At 44.5% G+C, this 26,533-nt stretch overlaps 2 protein-coding genes across 2 annotated transcripts; both read right to left on the bottom strand.

Annotated features, from left to right (window-relative positions):
* Positions 1-548: 548 nt before the first annotated feature.
* LYSOPL2 (lysophospholipase 2) lies at positions 549-1,969 on the bottom strand. The gene has a single exon (XM_077355182.1). The coding sequence runs from the start codon at positions 1,884-1,886 to the stop codon at positions 939-941; it is 948 nt and encodes a 315-aa protein (XP_077211297.1). The 5' UTR covers positions 1,887-1,969; the 3' UTR covers positions 549-938.
* Positions 1,970-21,690: 19,721 nt separating this feature from the next.
* On the bottom strand, positions 21,691-25,954 carry LOC143845577 (trichohyalin). Its single transcript, XM_077353955.1, has 7 exons — positions 25,667-25,954; positions 24,569-24,684; positions 24,366-24,484; positions 24,099-24,261; positions 23,781-24,001; positions 23,313-23,679; positions 21,691-23,201 (listed from the first exon to the last, which is right to left on the bottom strand). Exons 1-7 carry the CDS (start codon positions 25,826-25,828, stop codon positions 21,908-21,910), a joined length of 2,442 nt encoding a protein of 813 aa, XP_077210070.1. The 5' UTR covers positions 25,829-25,954; the 3' UTR covers positions 21,691-21,907.
* Between the last annotated feature and the right edge of the window lie 579 nt (positions 25,955-26,533).

Here is a 26,533-nt window from a genome sequence, read left to right as displayed (position 1 = left end):
GAGAAGCTTATCTGAGCAGAGCTCACAAACCAGGGGGCCGGATAGGGAGTGTATAAAAAATCAGGACAATAGGATCATCCTAACCCTGCCATTTCTGGAAGGAAAAAATGGGCAGAAACATGGACACACAATATCTGTCCATTTTCCACGTCATTAAGATTTTCCACGCCCTTGCACAAAAGTGTTGAAAGGGCGCCCTCATTGGCTGAACGTGGCTACATTTAATACTCTTTGACTTTGGGCATCATAAATGCAGCCACGTAGTGGCACCCTTTCAGCCTTTTTCTACAAGGGTGCTTGTGAGTTTAGAATACCTCTTTTAATAATGACACTCTTCTCTTTAATTTGTACTCTACTAAATTATTCTTTTATCTTTTAATAATGAAACTTTTCTCATTAATTAGAGGAACGATAGATGCAGGGGAGCTCTTGCATAAAGAGCTAAAAAAGGGCCCTTGATTTGTTCCACGTCATTGAGTGTAACCGTTTAAAATCAGTTGAAAAAGTAAATTCAGTTACACCATAAAGAGCCGGAGAAGGGCCCTTGATTGGTTCCACGTCATTAAGATTTATGTATCCTTAAATCTTAGTTCCAAATAATATCAAATACAATAATCAAGTCAAATTTAATAATCTCACTCCATCTTAGTTCCAAATAATATCAAATACAATAATCAAGTCAAATTTAATAATCTCACTCCGCAAAAGCCAAAAAGCACATGAGATGAGAATTGTTCAACCACTCCCCTATAAAGAATAATCAACAAATGGTTAATCACCATCAATAATTCAATACCAAATTAAAATTATTATTATTATTATTATTATTATTATTATAAACATTGCCATTTTCTCAATCTAGTTGTTTTCCACCAAAACCATATCCAATCCCACCAACCCAAAAACTCACCGGAATCTGACCCACAACCCCACCGCCGTCAAGATTTATACCTCTCAACCCTCTCATCAATCCACTCCCTCATATCCGACAAAACCCTTTCACTATTCTCCTCCGGCTCCCCTTGAATCAACGAATGATACATCCCTTCATAAATCTTCACCGTCTTATCTTCACTCCCCGCCTTCTCATACAACATCGTCGAAGATAACGGCGACGTAACGCCGTCAGCCGTCCCGTGCACCGTTAGAAACGGCGCCGTTACCCTCCCAAAATTCGCCTGTATATACTCACACACCCTTGCTAGCTCCCTCATGGTCCCCACCCTCGGCTTCCCAATATATCGCCTCGGATTTCCCGCGATAATCTTCAACTTCTCGGGATCTTTAATCGCTTTCCCCACCATCTTATTATCAGGCATCGAGGCCCACGTGTCAGCCATCCCGAACAGGAGACCGTACGCAAATAAATGGATCTTTGAGGGCTTCATGTTGTCAGGCATAACGAATAGCGGGGCAGAGAAGATCAGGCCCGTCCACGTCTCTGGCTCAGATTGAAAGTACATGAGCATGGTGGCGGCCCCACCCATGGACTCCCCAAAGAGGAAAGCTGGGAGATGGCGGTAGTTAGGGCGGTTACGAACGTTAAGGCAGAAAGAGAGTGACGTGGCGGACACTTTTTCCATGTCGCCTAGGTAGCAACGTAGACCGTCGGATCGGCCATGGCCTAAGAGATCTGCGGTGTAGATTGCGTAGCCCCAACGGGCAAATGAGATGGCGATTTTTTGGAAGAGCCAGCCGGTGTCAGAGCCGTAGCCGTGGGTCATGAAGACGGTGGCTTTGATGGGAAGATCCAACGGTAGGAATTCTTGCGTGAAGATCTTGCCGTTTGGGGTGTCAAAATAGGATTTTGAGTTTTTGACGCCTTGGGAGGCGTAGTACTCTTCCTCCGGCGTGTCGCCCCAGAAATTCGGCGATTCTGACGACATGGGGACAGGATGGTGTTGGGGTGTTGAAATCAGATTGAGGGTGTGTTGTATTTAAAGGTTGGAGGGAGGTGGTTTTAGGGAGAGAAGAGTGGTTTTAGGGAGAAGAGAGCGGTTTTTACCAACTCTTTTCTGGTTTTGGGTTGGTGAAATCTACCAACTTTTGATTCTTGGTGGGAACTGGTGGAGGCGTACTTTCGTGGTGGGGACCACCACTTGTGGAAAAGATTAAGTAGAAAGTATGAAATATTATTTCACACAATGCCAGTCATGCTCTCCGGAAAAATATTTCTGTGGCCCCCATTACACGTGGCGCAAGTGTGATTAGTAAACGTTGTCAGGTCAGGGTTTAGGTTTGGTATTTGGGCAGAGGAGAGCCGAAATTTTTTATTTGTGATTAGTAAACGTTAATTTTTGGGAAATGTTATTAGCACTAATGTATTTTGACGAGGGCATTCCTCAAAGTAAGGTATGGCCCGCACCATAGGATGATCCAAACCGTCTAATAGATGGGCCACATTAAATAGGTTGTGCCCCAAAAATCATTTTCATAGGTTGATCCTAACCTTTCGATCTATAGAGGGTTAGGGTCAACCCTCTCACATTCAGATCAGAGGGTTAGGATCAACCTATGGAAATATTTTTTTGGACACAACCTATTTAGGCTGTGGTTCATCTAATGGACGGTTTGGATCATCCTATGGTGCGGGCCATACCTTACTTTGAATAAAGTGAGGAGTGCCCTACAGTAGTGCTGATAACATTTCCCTAATTTTTTATTCCTTTTCAAAATTTCAGTCTAGGCCCACGTAAATGATATTTCGATACTGAATTTCAGGATTTCGGCTAAATTTTCAGTTTGGGTGAGGACTGAAATTACCCCTGAAACCGAAATTAAAAACTTTGGTAGGGAGTAGTTAGAGATGATGCCGTCCGAGTTATTATGGATTGTTAGATTGTTGTTTGAAGGATTGGTTTTTATTGGGTAGTTTGACATGAGTTGGTGGAAGCTTATCTTTTCTATTTTCATGTGATCCAAATGTGACCTAGAGTATTTGAATGAAAAGTCATTTACACTAAAGAAGGATTTCTTTTTTGAATGAAAACACTTCTAAAAATCGGGATTTCTCCTCTAAAACAGGATTTCTTTTCATTTTTTTTTGGTAAGCTGGGGTTTGGCGTGACCCCTATTAGTATATTAAACAAGGATTAGAACTACAACCGAAAGAAGCTTTACCCTAATCTATTATGGGATACAAGATCTGGTGCTGTCATTGGGATTTAGTTTTGGAAGACTACGATGGAATTAACAAAAACGGGATTTCCTTTGGAAAATAAAGACCAAAGTGGAATTAACCAACGACTTGGTCATTTCCACAGTTGTTTTTTTTTTTTTTTTGTGCATTTGTTGGGGATTTCAGCTTACTTCCTATCTCCGTGCGCATGTGTCACAAACATTGGGTTCCATCTTTATTTTCCAAATGAAATACTGTTTTGCTAGCAGCCTTCTTGCATTAATCTTATACATCTATTTGGCCATGTTTGGCAACCAAGAGAGAGAACTTTTCTTCCTCCCTAATAACTTCACCATTTTTCTTCTATAATGGGTGCCATCATGCCCCTACTTGGAGAACTGTTGGGACCCGGGACCTAGCTGTTAAGGGGAGGGTGCCCAAGTCCTTATAAGCCCATCCACATCTCCTTACTTTTCCGATGTGGGATCTTTGCTTTTGCATTGAACCCCAACAATCCAATCCCATCCCCTCCCCCAAGAGGTGGAAGCAACATGGACAATCTCGGTCCTCCACGTGAGCGCAACGTGGACTACGAGTTCTTCCCCGAGGGATCTTTCCATCCTCATAGGCACACCTGGGTTTCAGAGATCTTATATCCCTCTCTAGTGTTTTGACCTACAATTGGTGTTTTCCTTCTTATAAGATAACCAAAGAAAGTTCACAAAAACTAGCTGCTTTTCTCGTTAAATCTCAGCTATTCACCTATGTTGAATGGCTGATTACACTGCAATGGAGCTCAGACCCGGTGGAGTGTAGACAATGAGGCCACCTCTAAATTTCTTGGGTAAGAAATTAAATGCATGACAAATTGGATAAGTGACCAACAAATAGAAAATTTCCATACCAATGTCTCTAAATTCCCAAACCTTTTTTTAGTAGGTAAGCTGGGATTGAACCTCGAACCTCAAGGTTGAAGAACAAAAGCTGCTTAAATTTCAAGGGGTAAGATGAATTATAGTGAGAAGACCTTGAAGGAAGTTGGCCGGAGTTCAATAGACGTGAATGGAATCCGGTATGAATTTACAACTGGGGACAGTGCCAAAGCTTTCATTATGAAGGCACAGAGTTATGCCCTACTGCAGTGGCTGTCATGAATTGGCCATTGAAACAAATGTTTAATGATTGAAATAACATGAAGAAGGTTAGAGAGAAGAGATTGAGAGATACTCGGAGGAGTCTAAACTCAATTACATCATTAACATCATATAAGAATAATACACTGATATTTGTACATGAAAGTCAATTCACAATGCCCCTAAAATGATTTTCTAACAGCTTTAACAGTTCTTCAACAGAATAATATTTGCAGGGATGTTGTAAGTTTTGGACATGAGGTATGAGGCATTTTCTACAGTATGATACGTACAAGGCACCTCTTGAGGGTCATTCACCACAATGCGTGGAGCAAAAGGCATTGCTTACTGATGGGGTCCAAAATATGCAACCAATCGGCTGTTGACACGTGGCCCTCACAGGGACCACTGCAAAGCCCACACCTGTCCCCTGCTAGGTATGCTGCCTGGACCAATCAGGGACTTCCACCTGCCCTTACTAGGCATGAAACCTGGTCCAGTCAGGTGTTACCACCTGTCCTGGACAGGTGGCTCAGAATCACTATAAATAGCCTTCACTTGTGCTAAGGTGAGGGATCTAAAATCTGATCCAAGACCCTAAGCTCCTCAGTTCGGAATTGCTCTGCACTCCTGCTCATACTGACTTGAGTGTCGAAGCGCCCGTCCGGAGCACCACTCCGGGCTGGTCTTCTGACCTTTTGTCTTCTTGTCAGGCCCTAACAGCGCAGGACTCCATCAGCCCTTCAGGTCCAGATGAGTCCTTCAGGTCCAGATGAGTCCTTCAGGTCCAGATGAGTCCTTCAGGTCTAGATCAGCCCTTCAAGCACAGATCAGCCCTTCAGGTCCAGATGAGCCCTTCAGGTCCAGATGAGTCCTTCAGGCCCAGATGAGTCCTTCAGGCCCAGATGAGTCCTTCAGGCCCAGATGGGCCCTTCAGGTCCAGATGGGCCCTTCAGGTCCAGATGGGCCCTTCAGGTCCAGATGGGCCCTTCAGGTCCAGATGGGCCCTTCAGGTCCAGATGGGCCCTTCAGGTCCAGATGAGTCCTTCAGGCCCAGATGAGTCCTTCAGGTCCAGATGAGTCCTTCAGGTCCAGATCAGCCCTTCAGGCACAGATCAGCCCTTCAGGCCCAGATGAGTCCTTCAGGTCCAGATGAGTCCTTCAGGTCCAGATGAGTCCTTCAGGTCCAGATGAGTCCTTCAGGTCTAGATCAGCCCTTCAGGCACAGATCAGCCCTTCAGGTCCAGATCAGCCCTTCAGGTCCAGATGAGTCCTTCAGGTCCAGATGAGTCCTTCAGGTCCAGATGAGTCCTTCAGGCCCAGATGAGTCCTTCAGGTCCAGATCAGCCCTTCAGGTCCAGATGAGCCCTTCAGGTCCAGATGAGTCCTTCAGGTCCAGATGAGTCCTTCAGGCCCAGATGAGTCCTTCAGGTCCAGATGAGTCCTTCAGGTCCAGATCAGCCCTTCAGGCACAGATCAGCCCTTCAGGTCCAGATGAGCCCTTCAGGTCCAGATGAGCCCTTCAGGTCCAGATGAGTCCTTCAGGCCCAGATGAGTCCTTCAGGTCCAGATGAGTCCTTCAGGTCCAGATGAGCCCTTCAGGTCCAGATCAGGCCTTCAGGTCCAGATCAGTCCTTCAGGCACAGATCAGCCCTTCAGGCACAGATCAGCCCTTCAGGTCCAGATGAGCCCTTCAGGTCCAGATGAGGGTCCAGATGAGCCCTTCAGGCCCAGATGAGTCCTTCAGGTCCAGATGAGTCCTTCAGGTCCAGATGAGTCCTTCAGGTCCAGATGAGTCCTTCAGGCCCAGATGAGTCCTTCAGGTCCAGATGAGTCCTTCAGGCCCAGATCAGTCCTTCAGGTCCAGATCAGCCCTTCAGGTCCAGATCAGCCCTTCAGGCACAGATCAGCCCTTCAGGCACAGATCAGCCCTTCAGGTCCAGATCAGCCCTTCAGGTCCAGATCAGTCCTTCAGGCCCAGATCAGCCTTTCCGGCCCTACCATAACCTGTTACCAATTTTAGACCTAACAGATTTGGCGCCATCCGTGGGACCCCGCAACAAAAAGCTGTTCGAAATCTCACTCAGACAAAAATGGTAGGACGGATTGGCGCCGAGAACACACGCCCCCATACCGGAATCAGACTCGTCATTTCACAAGACGAGACAACAGCCTCCGGGACAAGCATGTGCATCCTGAGTCTAAGTGTTTGCAGTGCTTGCAGACTTAGACCTCAGCAGCGCTGCAGAGGTTCACTCCGTAGAACCTGTTTGAAGCGCAGACTCAGCGGTGGTGCACTCCAGCTCATCCTAGTGGCTTGGAGATCAGTTCCAGTCGAGGACGCCAGTAGTGTGGCCCACTCCGGCTCATCCTAGTGGCTCGGAGATCAGTTCCAGCCAAGGACGCCAGCAGTGCCCACTCCGGCTCATCCTAGTGGCTTGGAGATCAGTTCCAGCCGAGGACGCCAGCAGTGAATATCAGTTCCAGTCGAGGACGCCAGTAGTGTGGCCCACTCCGGCTCATCCTAGTGGCTTGGAGATCAGTTCCAGTCGAGGACGCCAGTAGTGTGGCCCACTCCGGCTCATCCTAGTGGCTCGGAGATCAGTTCCAGCCAAGGACGCCAGCAGTGCCCACTCCGGCTCATCCTGGTGGCTTGGAGATCAGTTCCAGCCGAGGACGCCAGCAGTGGAGATCACCTCAGGCCGACCAGAAAATCTGGTCATCTGAAGAAGACAAAAGACCTGTCCGGCTGTCCGGACTGGATATGGCGCAAGCGCTAGAAGACAAAAGACCTGTCCGGCTGTCCGGACAGGATATGGCGCATTCGCTAGACGACAAAAGCGCTAAAAGACAAAAGACCTGTCCGGCTGTCTGGACAGGATATGGCGCATTCGCTAGAAGACAAAAGACCTGCCCGGCCGAGCCGCCCAGAAGGCTTAGCCGGACAGGATATGACGCGTTCGCTGAAGACGCCAAAATTCTGCCCGGCCGAGCCGCCCAGAAGGGCTCGGGCCGACCAGAAAATGAGGCCCTCAGGCCGACCAGAAAATCTGGTCATCTGAAGAAGACGCCAAAATTCTGCCCGGCCGAGCCGCCCAGAAGGGCTCGGGCCGACCAGAAAATGAGGCCCTCAGGCCGACCAGAAAATCTGGTCATCTGAAGAAGACAAAATTCTGCCCGGCTGAGCCGCCCAGAAGGGCTCGGGCCGACCAGAAAATGAGGCCCTCAGGCCGACCAGAAAATCTGGTCATCTGAAGAAGACGCCAAAATTCTGCCCGGCCGAGCCGCCCAGAAGGGCTCGGGCCGACCAGAAAATGAGGCCCTCAGGCCGACCAGAAAATCTGGTCATCTGAAGAAGACAAAAGTCTGCCCGGCCGAGCCGCTCAGAAGGGCTCGGGCCGGTCAGGATATGACGCGTTCGCTGAAGAAGACGCCAAAATTCTGCCCGGCCGAGCCGCCCAGAAGGGCTCGGGCCGACCAGAAAATGAGGCCCTCAGGCCGACCAGAAAATCTGGTCATCTGAAGAAGACGCCAAAATTCTGCCCGGCCGAGCCGCCCAGAAGGGCTCGGGCCGACCAGAAAATGAGGCCCTCAGGCCGACCAGAAAATATGGTCATCTGAAGAAGACAAAAGTCTGCCCGGCCGAGCCGCCCAGAAGGTTTAGCCGGACAGGATATGACGCGTTCGCTGAAGAAGACAGAATTCTGCGCGGCCGAGCCGCCCAGAAGGGCTCGGGCCGACCAGAAAATGAGGCCCTCAGGCCGACCAGAAAATCTGGTCATCTGAAGAAGTCGCCAAAATTCTGCCCGGCCGAGCCGCCCAGAAGGGCTCGGGCCGACTAGAAAATGAGGCCCTCAGGCCGACCAGAAAATCTGGTCATCTGAAGAAGACAAAAGTCTGCCCGGCCGAGCCGCCCAGAAGGTTTAGCCGGACAGGATATGACGCGTTCGCTGAAGAAGACAAAATTCTGCCCGGCCGAGCCGCCCAGAAGGGCTCGGGCCGACCAGAAAATGAGGCCCTCAGGCCGACCAGAAAATCTGGTCATCTGAAGAAGACGCCAAAATTCTGCCCGGCCGAGCCGCCCAGAAGGGCTCGGGCCGACCAGAAAATGAGGCCCTCAGGCCGACCAGAAAATCTGGTCATCTGAAGAAGACAAAAGTCTGCCCGGCCGAGCCGCCCAGAAGGGCTCGGGCCGGACAGGATATGACGCGTTCGCTGAAGAAGACAAAAGACCTGCCCGGCCGAGCCGCCCAGAAGGGCTCGGGCCGACCAGAAAATGAGGCCCTCAGGCCGACCAGAAAATCTGGTCATCTGAAGAAGACAGAATTCTGCCCGGCCGAGCCGCCCAGAAGGGCTTGGGCCGACCAGAAAATGAGGCCCTCAGGCCGACCAGAAAATCTGGTCATCTGAAGAAGTCGCCAAAATTCTGCCCGGCCGAGCCGCCCAGAAGGGCTCGGGCCGACCAGAAAATGAGGCCCTCAGGCCGACCAGAAAATCTGGTCATCTGAAGAAGACAAAAGTCTGCCCGGCCGAGCCGCCCAGAAGGTTTAGCCGGACAGGATATGACGCGTTCGCTGAAGAAGACAAAATTCTGCCCGGCCGAGCCGCCCAGAAGGGCTCGGGCCGACCAGAAAATGAGGCCCTCAGGCCGACCAGAAAATCTGGTCATCTGAAGAAGACGCCAAAATTCTGCCCGGCCGAGCCGCCCAGAAGGGCTCGGGCCGACCAGAAAATGAGGCCCTCAGGCCGACCAGAAAATCTGGTCATCTGAAGAAGACAAAAGTCTGCCCGGCCGAGCCGCCCAGAAGGGCTCGGGCCGGACAGGATATGACGCGTTCGCTGAAGAAGACAAAAGACCTGCCCGGCCGAGCCGCCCAGAAGGGCTCGGGCCGACCAGAAAATGAGGCCCTCAGGCCGACCAGAAAATCTGCTCATCTGAAGAAGACGCCAAAAGTCTGCCCGGCCGAGCCGCCCAGAAGGGCTCGGGCCGACCAGAAAATGAGGCCCTCAGGCCGACCAGAAAATCTGGTCATCTGAAGAAGACAAAAGACCTGTCCGGCTGTCCGGACAGGATATGGCGCATTCGCTAGACGACAAAAGCGCTAAAAGACAAAAGACCTGTCCGGCTATCCGGACAGGATATGGCGCATTCGCTAGAAGACAAAAGACCTGTCCGGCTGTCCGCCCAGAAGGCTTAGCCGGACAGGATATGACGCGTTCGCTGAAGTAGACAAAATTCTGCCCGGCCGAGCCGACCAGAAGGCTTCGACGGACAGACCTCCAGTGCAGATTCTGCCCGGCCGAGCCGCCCAGAAGGCTTCGACGGACAGACCTCCAGTGCAGATTCTGCCCGGCCGAGCCGCCCAGAAGGCTTCGACGGACAGACCTCCAGTGCAGATTCTGCCCGGCCGAGCCGCCCAGAAGGCTTCGACGGACAGATCTCCAGTGCAGATTCTGCCCGACCGAGCCGACCAGAAGGCTTCGACGGACAGACCTCCAGTGCAGATTCTGACCGGCCGAGCCGCCCAGAAGGCTTCGACGGACAGACCTCCAGTGCAGATTCTGCCCGGCCGAGCCGCCCAGAAGGCTTCGACGGACAGACCTCCAGTGCAGATTCTGCCCGGCCGAGCCGCCCAGAAGGCTTCGACGGACAGACCTCCAGTGCAGATTCTGCCCGGCCGAGCCGCCCAGAAGGCTTCGACGGACAGATCTCCAGTGCAGATTCTGCCCGACCGAGCCGACCAGAAGGCTTCGACGGACAGACCTCCAGTGCAGATTCTGACCGCCGAGCCGCCCAGAAGGCTTCGACGGACAGACCTCCAGTGTAAATTCTGCCCGGCCGAGCCGCCCAGAAGGCTTAGACGGACAGACCTCCAGCGCAATTTCTGCCCTTTCAGGCCGCCCAGAAGGGCTTGGCCGGCCAGACTTTTGTTCCAAAATTTGGCCGTACTGGATAACTCAGAGGCTCCTATCCGGCCGTGCTCCTTCAGGCCAAACTTCAAGGCCAGACCAGGGCGCCCAGAGGCCCCGGTCCGGCCGCGGTTTCTTCAGGCCCAGTCTGAGGCCGGCCTGAGCTGCCCAGAGGCCTTAAGGCCGGCCAGATGCTGTTTTTAACCCTCTCTTTGCTTCTCCCAGCCACTCTCATGGCTCGAAGAACCAGGGGGCAACTGATGGGGTCCAAAATATGCAACCAATCGGCTGTTGACACGTGGCCCTCACAGGGACCACTGCAAAGCCCACACCTGTCCCCTGCTAGGTATGCTGCCTGGACCAATCAGGGACTTCCACCTGCCCTTACTAGGCATGAAACCTGGTCCAGTCAGGTGTTACCACCTGTCCTGGACAGGTGGCTCAGAATCACTATAAATAGCCTTCACTTGTGCTAAGGTGTGGGATCTAAAATCTGATCCAAGACCCTAAGCTCCTCAGTTCGGAATTGCTCTGCACTCCTGCTCATACTGACTTGAGTGTCGAAGCGCCCGTCCGGAGCACCACTCCGGGCTGGTCTTCTGACCTTTTGTCTTCTTGTCAGGCCCTAACAGCGCAGGACTCCATCAGCCCTTCAGGTCCAGATAAGTCCTTCAGGTCCAGATGAGTCCTTCAGGCCCAGATGAGTCCTTCAGGTCCAGATGAGTCCTTCAGGTCTAGATCAGCCCTTCAGGCACAGATCAGCCCTTCAGGTCCAGATGAGCCCTTCAGGTCCAGATGAGTCCTTCAGGTCCAGATGAGTCCTTCAGGCCCAGATGAGTCCTTCAGGCCCAGATGAGTCCTTCAGGCCCAGATGAGTCCTTCAGGTCCAGATGAGCCCTTCAGGTCCAGATGGGCCCTTCAGGTCCAGATGAGTCCTTCAGGTCCAGATGAGTCCTTCAGGCCCAGATGAGTCCTTCAGGTCCAGATGAGTCCTTCAGGTCTAGATCAGCCCTTCAGGCACAGATCAGCCCTTCAGGTCCAGATGAGTCCTTCAGGCCCAGATGAGTCCTTCAGGTCCAGATGAGTCCTTCAGGTCCAGATGAGTCCTTCAGGTCCAGATGAGTCCTTCAGGTCTAGATCAGCCCTTCAGGCACAGATCAGCCCTTCAGGTCCAGATGAGCCCTTCAGGTCCAGATGAGTCCTTCAGGTCCAGATGAGTCCTTCAGGCCCAGATGAGTCCTTCAGGTCCAGATCAGCCCTTCAGGTCCAGATGAGCCCTTCAGGTCCAGATGAGTCCTTCAGGTCCAGATGAGTCCTTCAGGCCCAGATGAGTCCTTCAGGTCCAGATGAGTCCTTCAGGTCTAGATCAGCCCTTCAGGCACAGATCAGCCCTTCAGGTCCAGATGAGCCCTTCAGGTCCAGATGAGTCCTTCAGGTCCAGATGAGTCCTTCAGGCCCAGATGAGTCCTTCAGGTCCAGATGAGTCCTTCAGGTCCAGATGAGTCCTTCAGGCCCAGATGAGTCCTTCAGGCCCAGATGAGTCCTTCAGGTCCAGATGAGCCCTTCAGGTCCAGATGAGCCCTTCAGGTCCAGATGAGTCCTTCAGGTCCAGATGAGTCCTTCAGGCACAGATCAGCCCTTCAGGTCCAGATCAGCCCTTCAGGTCCAGATGAGCCCTTCAGGTCCAGATGAGCCCTTCAGGTCCAGATGAGTCCTTCAGGCCCAGATGAGTCCTTCAGGTCCAGATGAGTCCTTCAGGTCCAGATGAGTCCTTCAGGCCCAGATGAGTCCTTCAGGTCCAGATGAGTCCTTCAGGCCCAGATGAGTCCTTCAGGCCCAGATCAGTCCTTCAGGTCCAGATCAGCCCTTCAGGTCCAGATCAGCCCTTCAGGCACAGATCAGCCCTTCAGGTCCAGATCAGCCCTTCAGGTCCAGATCAGTCCTTCAGGCCCAGATCAGCCTTTCCGGCCCTACCATAACCTGTTACCAATTTTAGACCTAACACTTACCAAAGATTTCATGATACAAAATGAGACTACAAACCACTAGGATTGTAACAACAATAACCTTTATGAGAACAGATATATCTCACGGTATATATACCATATAGTTTAGGAAAAATTTGCAGCCAATATGAGCAGAGCATTAACAACCAAAAGAGTAGAGGAATGGTTGAGAACTTTCGAAGTTAAACAATTGACAATGTGACCAACTGTGTAGAATGCTTATCCATAAAAATTGAGTATCACAACTTGCAAACAACATAAAAAGTGAGAATTCAGTAATGTCGGGCTGCTTGAGCTCATTAACTCCTATAGTATTGGATTTTCTTTAATTACTAGTCGCAGACCCGTGCGTGGGGCGGCACAAAAAAAGAAAGCTTTATAACTTCTTTTTTTTAAAAAGAAAAGAAAAGAAAGAATAAAAGATATAGAAAAAATTTCAACAGAAGTGGCCATAAGAAATCCATCCAAAGAAGCAAGGACACATATCTTTAACCAAAAATAATGAATAATTGAAATACTAATATTTGAAATACATAAAAAAAATTCATCGCAAAAACAAAGGAATTCATAAAATCTCGCCAAACAGATCAGGATTCCAAAACAAAATCAGAAATAAAACACTTACTTTAGAGAGAATGAAGCAAAATAAGAACATCATAAAGCACAAACAGTTATGAAAAAAAAGAAAAAAGAAACATAAAAGAAATATCAGACATTAATCAGAAATTCACTTCGCATATTTGCAAGGAAGTGATGACCCGCAACAAAGATAGAAACACAATATTTATGGATTCGAAGGAATTCCTGATGCAAATCATCAATCAAAACATTTAAAATAAAACATTTTTAAAGGCTACAAAATAGGGGGTTCTTATATATAAGATACACAATTTTATTTTATTTTTAAAAAAGATATTGTGTTGTGATGGCAAAGGGAACTCGAGAAGCTCTGATTTGAAAAATATTTCTCGCTAGAAACACTATTTCTTCCACGAAAAGAGGAGATAACAGCTTCCAATTCAATTGGGAAAAAAAAGAAACAAAATCATACAAACATAAAGTAAAAACCTTAAAATAAAAGAAGAGAGAAAGAGGTAGGAATTACTTGAATTATAAACTACATAAGCAAGGATTTTTTGTTATGAGTAATTTCACTCTCTGCTTATCTTTCTGCTTTCCCTTGATCTGTTTCTGAAACAACAAAATTTAAAACCTCAATTCACAAAAAAAAACTAATCAACAATAATAATAAAAAAAAACAAAACAGACCAAAGGAGATATATCAATCATCAGCACAGAGAAAGGGTTTTAAAAACGAATTGATATATATAGAGATATATCAATCATTAAAAACGAATTGATATATATATATATGGAGAGAGAGAGAGAGAGAAGCGTTCATACACTGCAGCGCAGGAGCGCTTAACTGCGCTTTAGTTGTTTATAAAGCCTCCCATTGGTTCGTATAGCGGGTCCCCCTTTGAAACGTATAGCGGGTCCACAAGAAGGAACCAATGGGAGGCTTTATAAACAACTTAAGCGCAGTTAAGCTCCATGCGCTGCAGCGTAGGAACGCTTTTCTCATATATATATAATTTTTGGATGCGAGGGCCAATCAAATGAATGGTTTGGATCACCCAAACAATATGCCCTCCACAATATTTTAAACTAGTGTGTAGATAACTTATCTACACGTAGAAACCGTTCTCTCTCTCTCTCTCTCTCTCTCTATATATATATATATATATATATATATATATATATATATATATATATATATATATATATATATATATATATATATAGACACACACACACACACACAAGGAATGATAGATACAAGGCAGCCCTTGCATAAAGAGCCAAAAAGGGCTATTGATTGGATCCACGTCATCAAATGTAACCGATTTTAAATTTTCAACCCATTTTAAAATGTAACTGAAAATGATATGGATCCAATGAAGAGCCCTTTTAGGCCTCTTTATGCAAGGGCTCCCTTGTATCTATCATTGCTCTCTCTCTCTCTCTCTCTCTCTCTCTCTCTCTCTCTCTCTCTCATACACACACACAGATATATGTTTCTAGTCGGCCGACTAGAAAAGTTTTCTAGTCCGTCAACCAAAAAATCAGTGCGGGCCCACAATTTTTGTGTGATCCGAAGCATTCATTTAATAGGCCCTGACATGGATAGGGTGTGGCCAAAAAATCAGCTCCATAGGATCATTCCAACCCTACGATTTGTGGAGGTTAAAATGGATGGGTATAAAACTTCACTAATTTGTCTAATTTTTAGCTCCACAAATCGAAGGGTTAAGATGATCCTATGGAACTGATTTTTTGGGCACACCCTATCTATGTCAGGGCCTATCAAATGAATGCTTTGGATCATCCAAACATTGTGGACCCACTGTGTTTTGGGTCGGCGGACTAGAGAAGATATATATATATATATATGTATATACATATATACATATATATATGTATATACATATATATATATATATGTATATACATATATATATATATATATATATATATGAGGAAACTGTTGGTGAGCTTAAGCTCACCAAACTTATGGTGAGCTAGCTTGCCCAATCACATGGGGGCCCACTTTGTTAAGATGATCCAAAGCATTCATTTGAAAGTCCCTTACATAGATGGGGGATGTACCAAAAATCAGCTCCATAGGATCATCCTAACCCCTCCATTTGTGGAGGACAAAAATGGACAGACACAAATTTACCCCATTTTGTCCTCCACAAATGGAGGGGTTAGGATGATCCTATGGAGCTGATTTTTGGTACACCCCCTATCTATGATAAGGCCTTGCAAATGAATGGTTTGGATCACTCCCCAAAATGTGGGACCCATGTGATTGGGCAAGCTAGCTCACCATAAGTTTGGTGAGCTTAAGCTCACCAACAGTTTCCTCTATATATATATATATATATATATATATATATATATATATATATATATATATGAGGAAAGTGTCTCTAGTCTCTCCCCTAGATAAGCTTATCTACTCCTCCCTTTAAAAAAACACAGTGGGCCCACGCTGTTTGGATGATCCAAAGCATTCTTTTGATAGGTCCTAACATAGATAGGGTGTGTCCAAAAAATCAGCACCAAAGGGTCATCCTAGAACTTCGTTTTGTGGTGCCTTGTGGTACCCAGAATGGACACATATAAACGTCCACGTTTATATGCGTCCATTTTGGACACGGTGTGCCCAACAAAATGAAGTTCTAGGATGACCCTTTGGTGCTGATTTTTTGGGCACACCCTATCTATGTTAGGAACTATCAAATGAATGCTTTAGATCATCCAAACAGCGTGGGCCCACTGTGTTTTTTTAAAGGGAGGAGTAGATAAGCTTATCTAGGGGAGAGACTAGAGACACTTTCCTCTCTCTCTCTCTCTCTCTATATATATATATATATATATATATATATATATATATATATATATATATATATGAGAAAAGGGTTAATGCGCTCGAGCGCAGCTAGGCTTAGCTGCGTTCGAGCACATAAACAAGGGGTGGGGCCATTGGGGGGTGATCCTAACCATTCATTTGAAAGGCCCCATCATAGATGGGGGGGGGGGCTACCAAAAATCAGGTCTATTTGATCACCAATGGGTGTCCATTTGTGGGGCAAAAAATGGACAGATATTGTTTGTCCACAAATCTCTCCATTTTTTGCCCCACAAATGGAAACCCTAAGGTGATCCAATGGAGCTGATTTTTGGTGGACACCCTACCCATGAAAGGGCCCATCAAATGAATGCTTTGGATCCCACAAAAAATGTGGCCCCACCCTGTTTCTGTGCTCGAGCGCAGCTAAGCTTAGTTGCGCTCGAGCGCAGCAACTCTATGCTCTCTCTCTCTCTCTCTCTCTCTCTATATATATATATATATATATATATATATATATATATATATATATATATATATATATATATATATAGAATGTGCTAGAAACAAGGGTGGGGCCACATTGTTTGGGTGATCCTAACCATTCGTTTGAAAGGCCCCATCATGGATGGGGTGTGTACCAAAAATCAGCTTCATTGGATCATCATAAGGTGTCTGTTTGTAGGGGTGAAAATGGACAGATATTGTTTGTCCACTAATCTACCCATTTTTCACCCACAAATGGACACCTTAAGATGATCGAATGGATCTGATTTTTGGTGGACACACTATCCATGAAAGGGCCTTCCAAATGAATGCTTTGGATCTCCCCAACAATGTGGGCTGACCCTTGTTTTTGCACTTCCGCGCAGATAAGCTTATCTGATCTCGAGCGCAGAAACCCTTTACTTATATATATATATATATATATATATATATATATATATATATATATATATAGCTGCTCAAATAGCTTATCTGAGCAGCTGCTTCAAAAACTCATGTGGCCCCACATTTTTGGGTGATCCAACGCATTCATTCGGATAGCCCTTCCATGGATAGGGTGTGTGCAAAAAATGAGCCCTTTAGGATCATCCTAACCCTGCCATTTGTGGAGGGAAAAAATGGTCAGAAACAGTGTCTGTCCATTTTCCCCTCCACCTTTGATTGGGTTAAGATGATCCTATAAGGCTAATATTTGGTACACACCCTATCCATGGAAGGGCCTTTCAATTGATTGGTTTGGATCACCCCAAAAATGTGGGCCACATGAGTTTTTGAAGCAGCTGCTCAGATAAGCTATTTTAACAGCTGCGCAGGAACACTTTTCTCTCTCTCTCTCTCTATATATATATATATATATATATATATATATATAGAGCAAAGTGTTCCTGCGCAGCTGCTCAGTTAGCTTAACTGAGCAGCTGCCCCAAAAAACTCATGTGGCCCCATATTTTTTGGGTGATTCAAAGCATTCATTTGATGGGCCCTTCCATGGATTGGGTGTGTACCAAAAATCAGCTCCATTGGATCACCAATGGGTGTCCATTTGTGGGGCCAAAAATGGACAGATACTGTTTCTCCACAAATCTGTCCATTTTTTGCCCCACAAATGGACACCCTAGGGTGATCCAATGGAGCTGATTTTTGGTGGACACCCTACCCATGAAAGGGCCCATCAAATGAATGCTTTGGATCCCACCCAAAATGTGGCCACATGAGTTTTTGGGGCAGCTGCTCAGTTAAGCTAACTGAGCAGCTGCGCAGGAACACTGCCCTCATATATATATATATATATATATATGAGGAAAGTGAAGCTACACCGCCGGCTTAAAATACAGGGTTGGGATGATCCTATGGAGCTGATTTTTGGTGGACACCCTATCTATGTGAGGGCCAATCAAATGAATTCTTTGGATCACCAAAACAATGTGGGCCCATTGTATTTTAAGCCGGCGATGTAGCTTCACTTTCCTATATATATATATATATAATATGAGTTAAGTGAAGCTACACATACGTGTAGCTAACTTAGCTACACCGACGACTAAAATACAGTGGGCCCACATTATTTGGGTGATCCAAACCATTCATTTGATAGGCCCTCACATTGATAGGGTGTGCCCAAAAAATCAGCTCCATAGGATCATCCCAACCCTTCAAACTGTGAAGGCAAAAATTGATAGATTTGTGAAGGTTTTTACACGTCCAATTTTGCCTCCACAAATCGTAGGGTTGGGATGATCCTATGGAGCTGATTTTTTGGGCACACCCTATCTATGTGAGGGCCCATCAAATGAATGGTTTGCATCACCCAAACAATGTGGGGCCCACTGTATTTTAAGCCGTCGGTGTAGCTAAGTTAGCTACACGTATGTGTAGCTACACTTTTCTCTCTCTCTCTCTCTCTCTCTCTCTCTATATATATATATATATATATATATATATATATATATACATATGAGAAAAGTGTAACTACACATACGTGTAGCTAACTTAGCTACACCAACGGCTTAAAATACAGTGGGCCCCACATTGTTTGGGTGATGCAAACCATTCATTTGATGGGCCCTCACATAGATAGGGTGTGCCCAAAAAATCAGCTCCATAGGATCATCGCAACCCTACGTTTTGTGGAGGCAAAATTGGACGTGTAAAAGCCTTCACAAATCTGTCCATTTTTGCCTCCACAGTTTGAAGGGTTGCGATCATCCGATGGAGCTGATTTTTTGGGCACACCCTATCAATGTGAGGTCCTATCAAATGAATGGTTTGGATCACTCAAACAATGTGGGCCCACTATATTTTAAGTCGTCAGTGTAGCTTCACTTAACTCATATATATATATATATATATATAGAGGAAAATGATTGTGAGCTTGAAGCTCATATAGCTTATATGAGCTTGAGGGCCAAATACATGTGGACCCACATTGTTATGATGATCCAAAGCATTCATTTGACAGGCCCTTACATAGATAGGGTGTGTACAAAAAATTAGCTCCATTGGATCATCCTAACCCATCCAAAAGTGGATGGCAAAATGGACAGACACCGTTTGCCACAAATCTGCCCATTTTTGCCCTCCGCTTTTCAAGGGGTTAGGATGATCCAATGGAGTTGACTTTTGGTACACACCCTATCTATGATGGGGCCTTGCAAATGAATGGTTTGGATCACCACAAAAAATGTGGGACCCATGTGTTTGGGCCCTCAAGCTCATATAAGCTATATGAGCTTCAAGCTCACAATCATTTTCCTCATATATATATATATATATATATATATATAGAGGAAAGTGAAGCTACACCGCCGGTGTAGCTAACTTAGCTATACCGCCGGCTTAAAATACAATGGGCCCACATTGTTTTGGTGATCCAAACCAATCATTTGATTGGCCCTCACATAGATAGGGTGTCTGTAAAAAATCAGCTCCATAGGATCATCCCAACCCTTCAAACTGTGGAGGCAAAAATGGACAAATTTGTGAAGGTCTTTACACGTTCATTTTTGCCTCCACAAATTGTAGGGTTGGGATGATCCTATGGAGCTGATTTTTGGTGGACACCCTATCTATGTGAGGGCCAATCAAATGAATGGTTTGGATCACCAAAACAATGTGGGCCCATTGTATTTTAAGCTGGCGGTGTAGCTAAGTTAGCTACACTGGCGGTGTAGCTTCACTTTCCTCATATATATATATATATATATATATATATATATATATATAGAGAGAGAGAGAGAGAGAGAGAGAGAGAGAGAGAGAGAGATTTATCTTGGTTCAGTCCAAACCCAGACGTACTCCACTCCACCAAGGTTGTCCCCTTGATGGCTTCATGGAATCCAATCTTCTTATGGTGAAAATTAAACCCTATTACAATCGAGGATGGCTTCGCACCTCACCACTTGCCGTTGGAGAAGGCTATGCGTCTCCCAACACTAGCCTTTGGAGATGGCTACTCGTCTCCTAGCACTTGCCAAAATACAATGATTGATTGAGCAAAGAAAGAATGAAAATGCCTTTGAAAGGCTACACCAAGAAGATGTATACAAGATTTGGCCCTAGATCCAATCCCTCACAAAAATGACCAAGGGAGGCACAAGAGGTGTGTTTTCACTCTAAAGATGTTCAACAATGAGATTAATTAGTGTCTTAAATGTTTAAGGGGTGAAATGCCCATTTTATAAAAGATTGGAGTCAAAACTAGCCGTTAGAGTGTCCAAAAATAGACAAACTAGCGTTTGAATGTCTAATGGCTATATTGGTAGGTATTCGGTAGGGGTGCAACTCGGGTCAGGCTTTCCAAAACCCTACCCTACCCGAGAATTATCTCGGGTCGGGTCGGGTCTAATTTGTTACAGGGAAACTAGAGATTTGTAAACCAGACCTTACCCAAGATAGTTTCTCGGGTTGGGTCGGGTGAGTCGGGTTTTCATTTTCCAGCGTAGGACCAATTTTAAAGATTGTGGGAAAAAAAAATCTTCATACCAACAATCTCTAAATTTATGTCCTCAAGTGTATAAATTTAGGGACACTATGTTTTCACATAAAATTTCACATAAAGACATGATCACCTCAATGAAAAAAATTATATCAATATATTGGAAAATGATTTGCTATGTTATTCAAGAGATATTTGAGAAAGTACCAGTACACCCATATGACTTGGATTGGGTTTCCTTTTGCTTTAAATCCGACCCTACTCAAGTTTGAGTCGGGTTTTCCAATTTAAAACCTGGCCCTACCCAAGACCCATGATTTCTAAACCCGACCAATGTTATTTTCGAGTCGGGTTGATGTGGGTCGAGTAAAACCCGGCCCAAGTTGCAACCCTAGTATTCGGGCTGCCGAACCACTTGCCATTGACTCATTTGAAACATAGCGCAATACGTGGTTAGGCAGGCTTCGGCAGGCCGAAGAAATGTTACTGTTTTGCTCGTGAAAATCGTTGGTAAGCTTTGGTAGGCTTCGGCAGGCCGAACCTCTTCAACTTCCATTCCTCAATTAAAGCTTCTTTTTTGGCTAATGGGACTTGATCCTCTTAAAACCCTTAGGGGAGTGATAAATCGACCCTCCATGTGTCTATCTCTCTCCTCTTTCTATCTCTAACCCTGAGGAGAGAGAAAGACACATAGGGAGTCGATTTAAGATATTTGAACCCTTAATATATAAACTTTGATTAATGGGTTTTGAAGAAGGGATTGGATTTTACATTCTAATTTGTGTAAGGCTTGACTTTGGGTCTTTTTCTTTACAATCTATCTTTAAGCCTCTTCATCTCTTCTTAGATCAACTCCATCACTTGAACAAATCCAATCCATCTTGATTCTTCAAGATGGATTGGATTTTACATTCTAATTTGTGTAAGGCTTGACTTTGGGTCTTTTTCTTTACAATCTATCTTTAAGCCTCTTCATCTCTTCTTAGATCAACTCCATCACTTGAACTTTTTGGCTCCATCTTGATTCTTCAAGATGGTTCTAAGCCTTGTTCCCAGCTTCACTTGACTTTGGTTCAAAATAAATCTACAACTTAATAATTAACAAACATCATTAGTACCAAAAGTTCACTTATGTTTTGGAATCATCAAAACAAGATCGAAGTGCCAAGGGTTGAAACCTTGGGCTTACAGAAAGGAATGGGCATTTCTAAGGAGAGAAGGAAAAAGTTTGAATGAGAAATGCATTTCTTTTCCCTTCTTTTTAATAGAATGAAAAGAGGAAAACTTGTTTCAATGAATGGTGAGAAGAAAGAAGCAGCCCGGAGAAGATCAAACCTTAAAAAGATGACATCTAAATGTTAAGAAGAAGGCTGCTGAGAGTGATTGTGGGCTGGTAGCTCAATGGTGGAGGCTTTGTATCTCAACCTTGAGGTCGCAGGTCAGCCTACCTACCAAAAAATAAAGAAGGCTGCTGAGAGCTATTTGGGAATAGCAATAGCCATTGACAGCTGGTTAAAAAATGTAAAACAAGGTGAGTTTGTCCCTATCAAAACACCGTGTTGTGCGGACGCCAGTCCCCTATGTATCATCATACATTTCATACAAAACTATTAATATAAGAAAGAAGAGAAGAAGAAAAAAACAGAGACAAGAATACCAATAAATAGAAATTACAAGCAACCAAATATTATTAAGAGACACGAGATTTGAACAATCTTATATCATTATACATGTCACACAAAAGCAATCTTATATACACAATAGTAGATGATGGCTGGATAAAGAATCACCGTACTTATTCAGCTAATATAGCCCTCTAGGCACACAGCCATTAAGAATTGAATAGTGCACAACACAACGGAAACACACTAAAAAACTTCTTCATTTCGTAACTGCTTTCTTGATTGCTTGGGCGTAGTTTTTGATTGATGTCTTGATGAACTTGTTCGTCGTCACATGGTTCTCATCACAATCCTCATCTTCATCATCACCAATTACCAAAGGCTTCTTTCCCATGCAATCTACTCCTCTTCTCATTCCCAAGATCACTGAGGGAGATGATGGGTTCGGCCTAAAGGCTCGCACTGAGGGAGATGATGGTCTAAAGGCTTTCACTGAGGGAGATGATGGAATTGGCTTGAAGGCTCTAGCACTCTCACACCTTGCAAGCCTTGTCTCCTTGCCATTTTTCTCTCCTCTCTCCTTCCCTTCAAAACTCTTGCTACTTCCTACACCTTTGTAAGCAATGCCTGCCTCACTACCTTCTTCCATCCCAACAAGCTGTTCTTTTATCTGTTCAAGTTGATGTTTGGAACACTTCAAATCAGAACGAATAGTATCCTCACAAACTGACATTGAACCAGCTCGGCTATCACTCTGATTAGTACCAGATATTTCTTCTGACGCTTGAAGTCTTAGCATTTTAACCTGCTTCTGGGGATTTTTCTGATTCAGCTTCTGGACTATTTCTTCAGTCTTGTTCTTCTCACGTTCATCGGCTTTGTGCGGAGGGGATGAGTCTAATAGTGAGCTTTCATGCGTGTTCTCCAATAGCATCTGAAGCCATTTGTCCACATTCACCTTGCCAACCTTCTTTCTGTCTTCTTCATCTTCCTCTTTTTGTGGGCTTGGAGGAAGTGAGTTGCTCTTTTTCTTGTTCTTTTGTTCATTGGTCTTTCTACAATTACCATCTTTGATTGTTAATTTCTGGAGTTTATCATTGAGTGGTATTTCTTCCTCCACAGCAATCAAAGACCTATCGTCCTGAATGTGACTTTTCGTGTCTGTAGCACTTATTATTGCTTCCTTCTCTCCCTCTTCTTCCTGCTCCCTTTCTCTCTCTTGACCAAGCGATATCCCAGCTTCTGATGCCTTCTGCTCTTCCTCTAAAAACAACCTCAATTCCTTCTGTAAAGGATTCATGCTTTTGATCCCTGGTAATAACTGAATGGTTTTATTGTATCTTTCTTCAAGGAAAGTATCGTCCATTCGTGACCTTTTCCTTGCTTGTTCCCAGTATGGCCTGATTTGAGTCTCCATCTCGTCTCTTTGTTTGAATCTCCTGTGGAGTTCTTTCTCAGAGGAATCACAAATTGCTTTTTGTGCTTCTAATCGTGCCATTAGAGCACTGCTTGCCGCTTGGTTCAATCTAATCTGCTCCTTATAAACAACACTCCTGCAAGAGAAGACATAAAAAATTAAGAACCACTTTTCATAATCGAAAATATATCGAATATTTACCAAATGGTGTGATGGATGTCAGATCTTGGGGTTTATTCAATCTTACTGGTGCATCGCATCCCTGATCATCTTCTCTATTAAAGCCCTGTAGGAAGACTGTGCTTCTGCCAAACGCCTGCATTTCTCGACTCTTCTCCTTCGTTTTATCAGCACCGATTCTAAGTCTTGAAGAGCTAACCTTTCCGTTTCGTTTTTCTGTTTCAGTTCCATCAATTCATCATCCAATTTCTGTATCTCTGCCTGTTTTTTCTCTGTCTCTTCTTTCTGCTTCAACGAATTCCTAGCCATGGCTATGGCCAAATATTGGTTATTACCCATGTCATAATTATCATTTTCTTTCGAGAAACTTGGTCGGAATCTCTGAATTGTCTTGGAGAGAGTCTCATCATCTTCAACTGAGAATTTCCTTGCAACTGATAGAGACCATAAGAAGATCACAAATCAATTTTTATATAAAGGCTAAATTGAAAATTTGGAAAACAGGAATGTAAGAATTTTTCAGCCGTGCACTAACCAGTTGCAGGGGAGTTTGGCCTAGGGGGTCTATTGAGATCGAAGGACTTCAGGGCAGACGGATCCACATCTCTGCGTGAGAAAACAATGGCAGCTGGAGCAAGGCCTATTTTACTTTCTGTCTCAATGAAATGCTGTGGAAATGCATGAGACTCTACCACTTGTGAATGGTTCAATTCTTCATTTTCACCATCCAAGAACAACAATGAAAAAGCTCTTTTCCTGTAAAAATTCCAAAATCCAAAATCCAAGTCATGGGGTTTTGCCTCTGGATTTTTTTTAAGGCCAAAATAAATGATCAGATATCATAAAAACCTACCTGAAATCCAAATTTGTGGAAGCAAATATAGAAAGGAACTGATTTACAGAGATACCCAATTGCAGATCCCACCAAGGAACAAGAAATTCCAGTTTATTCTGCTTCTTTTTACATACTTGCCATTGTAATAGCCTCAGATTGCTAGGAACAGTTCCTCCTCCTCCTAAAATCACAAATATAGACCCCAAATGATTAATTTAAGGAAAAATAGAAAAGCCAACCAGTAAAGAAAGATTTAAGGGGAGACATTTCCATGCAAATTATTACTTGAACAAGGAAACCAGTGATCAATCTCCCAAGCAAGGGGTGATCCGGAATCTCCGTGAATGTAAAGAACGTTTCCATACATATCTACTCGAAACTTTGCGGGATCAAAGCCAGCATTCCTGAAAATTCCAAAGAAAATCAGAAGCACATAAAATTTTATCTCAGTATTCCTTTTACCTCAAGATCCATATTCAAGTACTCACCCTAGATGGTTGAGCTGCTTCCATAAAAGATTGGTGTAATTCCTCGGGTTGGCAGAAGGTTTTCTGTCAGGATCAATGACGGGGAACAGCCGGTCGAAGTCACTTGCTCTGAAATCCTGCAAACAAAATATTCATATACATAAGATAAATAAACTCATGACAAGGAACATAGATGTTGAGAGAAAAACTGTGATTAATAACATCTTAAATTTCCTTAACCACCTATTTCTATAGCAGAAGTGAAAGGAAAGAACAGAAATGTTGTTGCAGAAGGGACTGGTCTTAAAGATTTACCAAGAAACTCACAATCAAGAAACTTATTACCATAAATATGATTAATAACATCTTAAATTTCCTTAACCACCTATTTCTATAGCAGAAGTGAAAGGAAAGAACAGAAATGTTGTTGCAGAAGGGACTGGTCTTAAAGATTTACCAAGAAACTCACAATCAAGAAACTTATTACAGAAAATGAAACAAAAAGGGAAACAGAAAGGAGGGTACAGTTTAATTACAGAAATCAAATGCCAAGAAATGCCATGACTAGAAACAGCTGATTTAGATCTCTGTAGTTTAAACTACCATTCTTCCCTCAGATAATCTTAGAAATTCAAAAACAAAATCATCTGATTCGGGTATAGTGTAATTTTCTTGGAACAAAAACAAGCAAGAGAGGAAAAATGGAAAAGAAAGAAAATAATAAAGGGGAAAGATTGACTAAGAAATTCACTAACAAAAAATCAAACAATATGAAAATTCTAGATTATCTTGCTGATGATCTTATGAAAACAAAAAGATGAGTAACATTCATAATTAAGAGATTATGAAATAAAATCACCCATAATGCAAGAATCCAGGTAACGAAATTCATCCAATTACACTTCTAATTCAGTGAATAGAATGAAAACAAACATAAAGAGAGAAGATCAATGGGAGAGATAGTGTCAGCAATTCAATTTCAAAACATAAATATCAAGACAACCCATGATCAGAATTCAGAAACATCTGATAGCTGCCACTTTTTTTGGTAGAAATTGAATGAAAAAATAAGAAAAAAAGATACCCAGAAAAGGAGGAGAAAGAATGACATAATCTTACTTCTTGAGGGTGCAAGATGTAAGGAAAAAAAGTGAAAGGAGGACCCTGATTGTAAGGGTTGTGGAGGTGTGGTTTTCTGCATAGCTTTGGGTAGACCCTAGGGTATCCTAGGGTTTCTTCAATCACCATCTCTTCCTCTGAAAATGAGAAGCCAGTGGCCATGGTCGTTGATCTTTCGACCCAAAAGATACTCGATACAACAGAGAAAAACAAGTGAGATATGGAACAGGTGAGAAGAAAAAGGAGTTTAAGGGACGAGGGGAATGTAACGGTCGATTTATTTGAACACCCAAAGATATTCTTATTCTAATTCGGATGCCAAGTCAGCAGCTGTGCAAGTGTAACGGCTACTTATTCCGTGACTCGCTATAAATCATGTGGGCCCCAATTTAATAGGATAAAATCTCGCGTGGATAGGATGTGCCGAAAGACGAAATTACCCTCACAAACATTGAAACAGACTAGATTTTATAGGGCGAGTGTCGTTGAAGTCTTGTAGTTTTTTTTTAAAGGACGGTGGGCCCCCCTTTATAGGATGATCCAAACCGTTCATTTGTTGGAGAACAGGATCATCTCCATATGGATGATCCTAAGCCTCTGATCTAAAAAACTCCCTAACAAATTCACTCTGGGCCCACTCATTGAGGTCGGGTTGTTTTAGTCAAGGCCGGGAATTAATGTGATTATTAAAATCTATTCTCAGCCTTATTATTAAAATCTATTTTCAGCGTTAATGCATGTAGTTTATCTCTTCTTTTTTCACAATTTAAAACCAAGAAAAAGGGCAATGATTTCCAATTATTCAATTCCCTTTTTAGTTTGAACTTGGGGTTGGAGGGGACTCCACTCAACCACCGAAAGACATTA

The sequence above is a fragment of the Tasmannia lanceolata genome, unplaced genomic scaffold (genome assembly GCF_043159265.1).
Source record: "Tasmannia lanceolata isolate RefF3 unplaced genomic scaffold, GAP_Taslan_0.1 ptg000015l, whole genome shotgun sequence".
Taxonomy (NCBI): Eukaryota; Viridiplantae; Streptophyta; class Magnoliopsida; order Canellales; family Winteraceae; genus Tasmannia; species Tasmannia lanceolata.
Note: the sequence above shows the minus strand (reverse complement) of the source record. Positions and strands in the feature narration are given on the sequence as shown.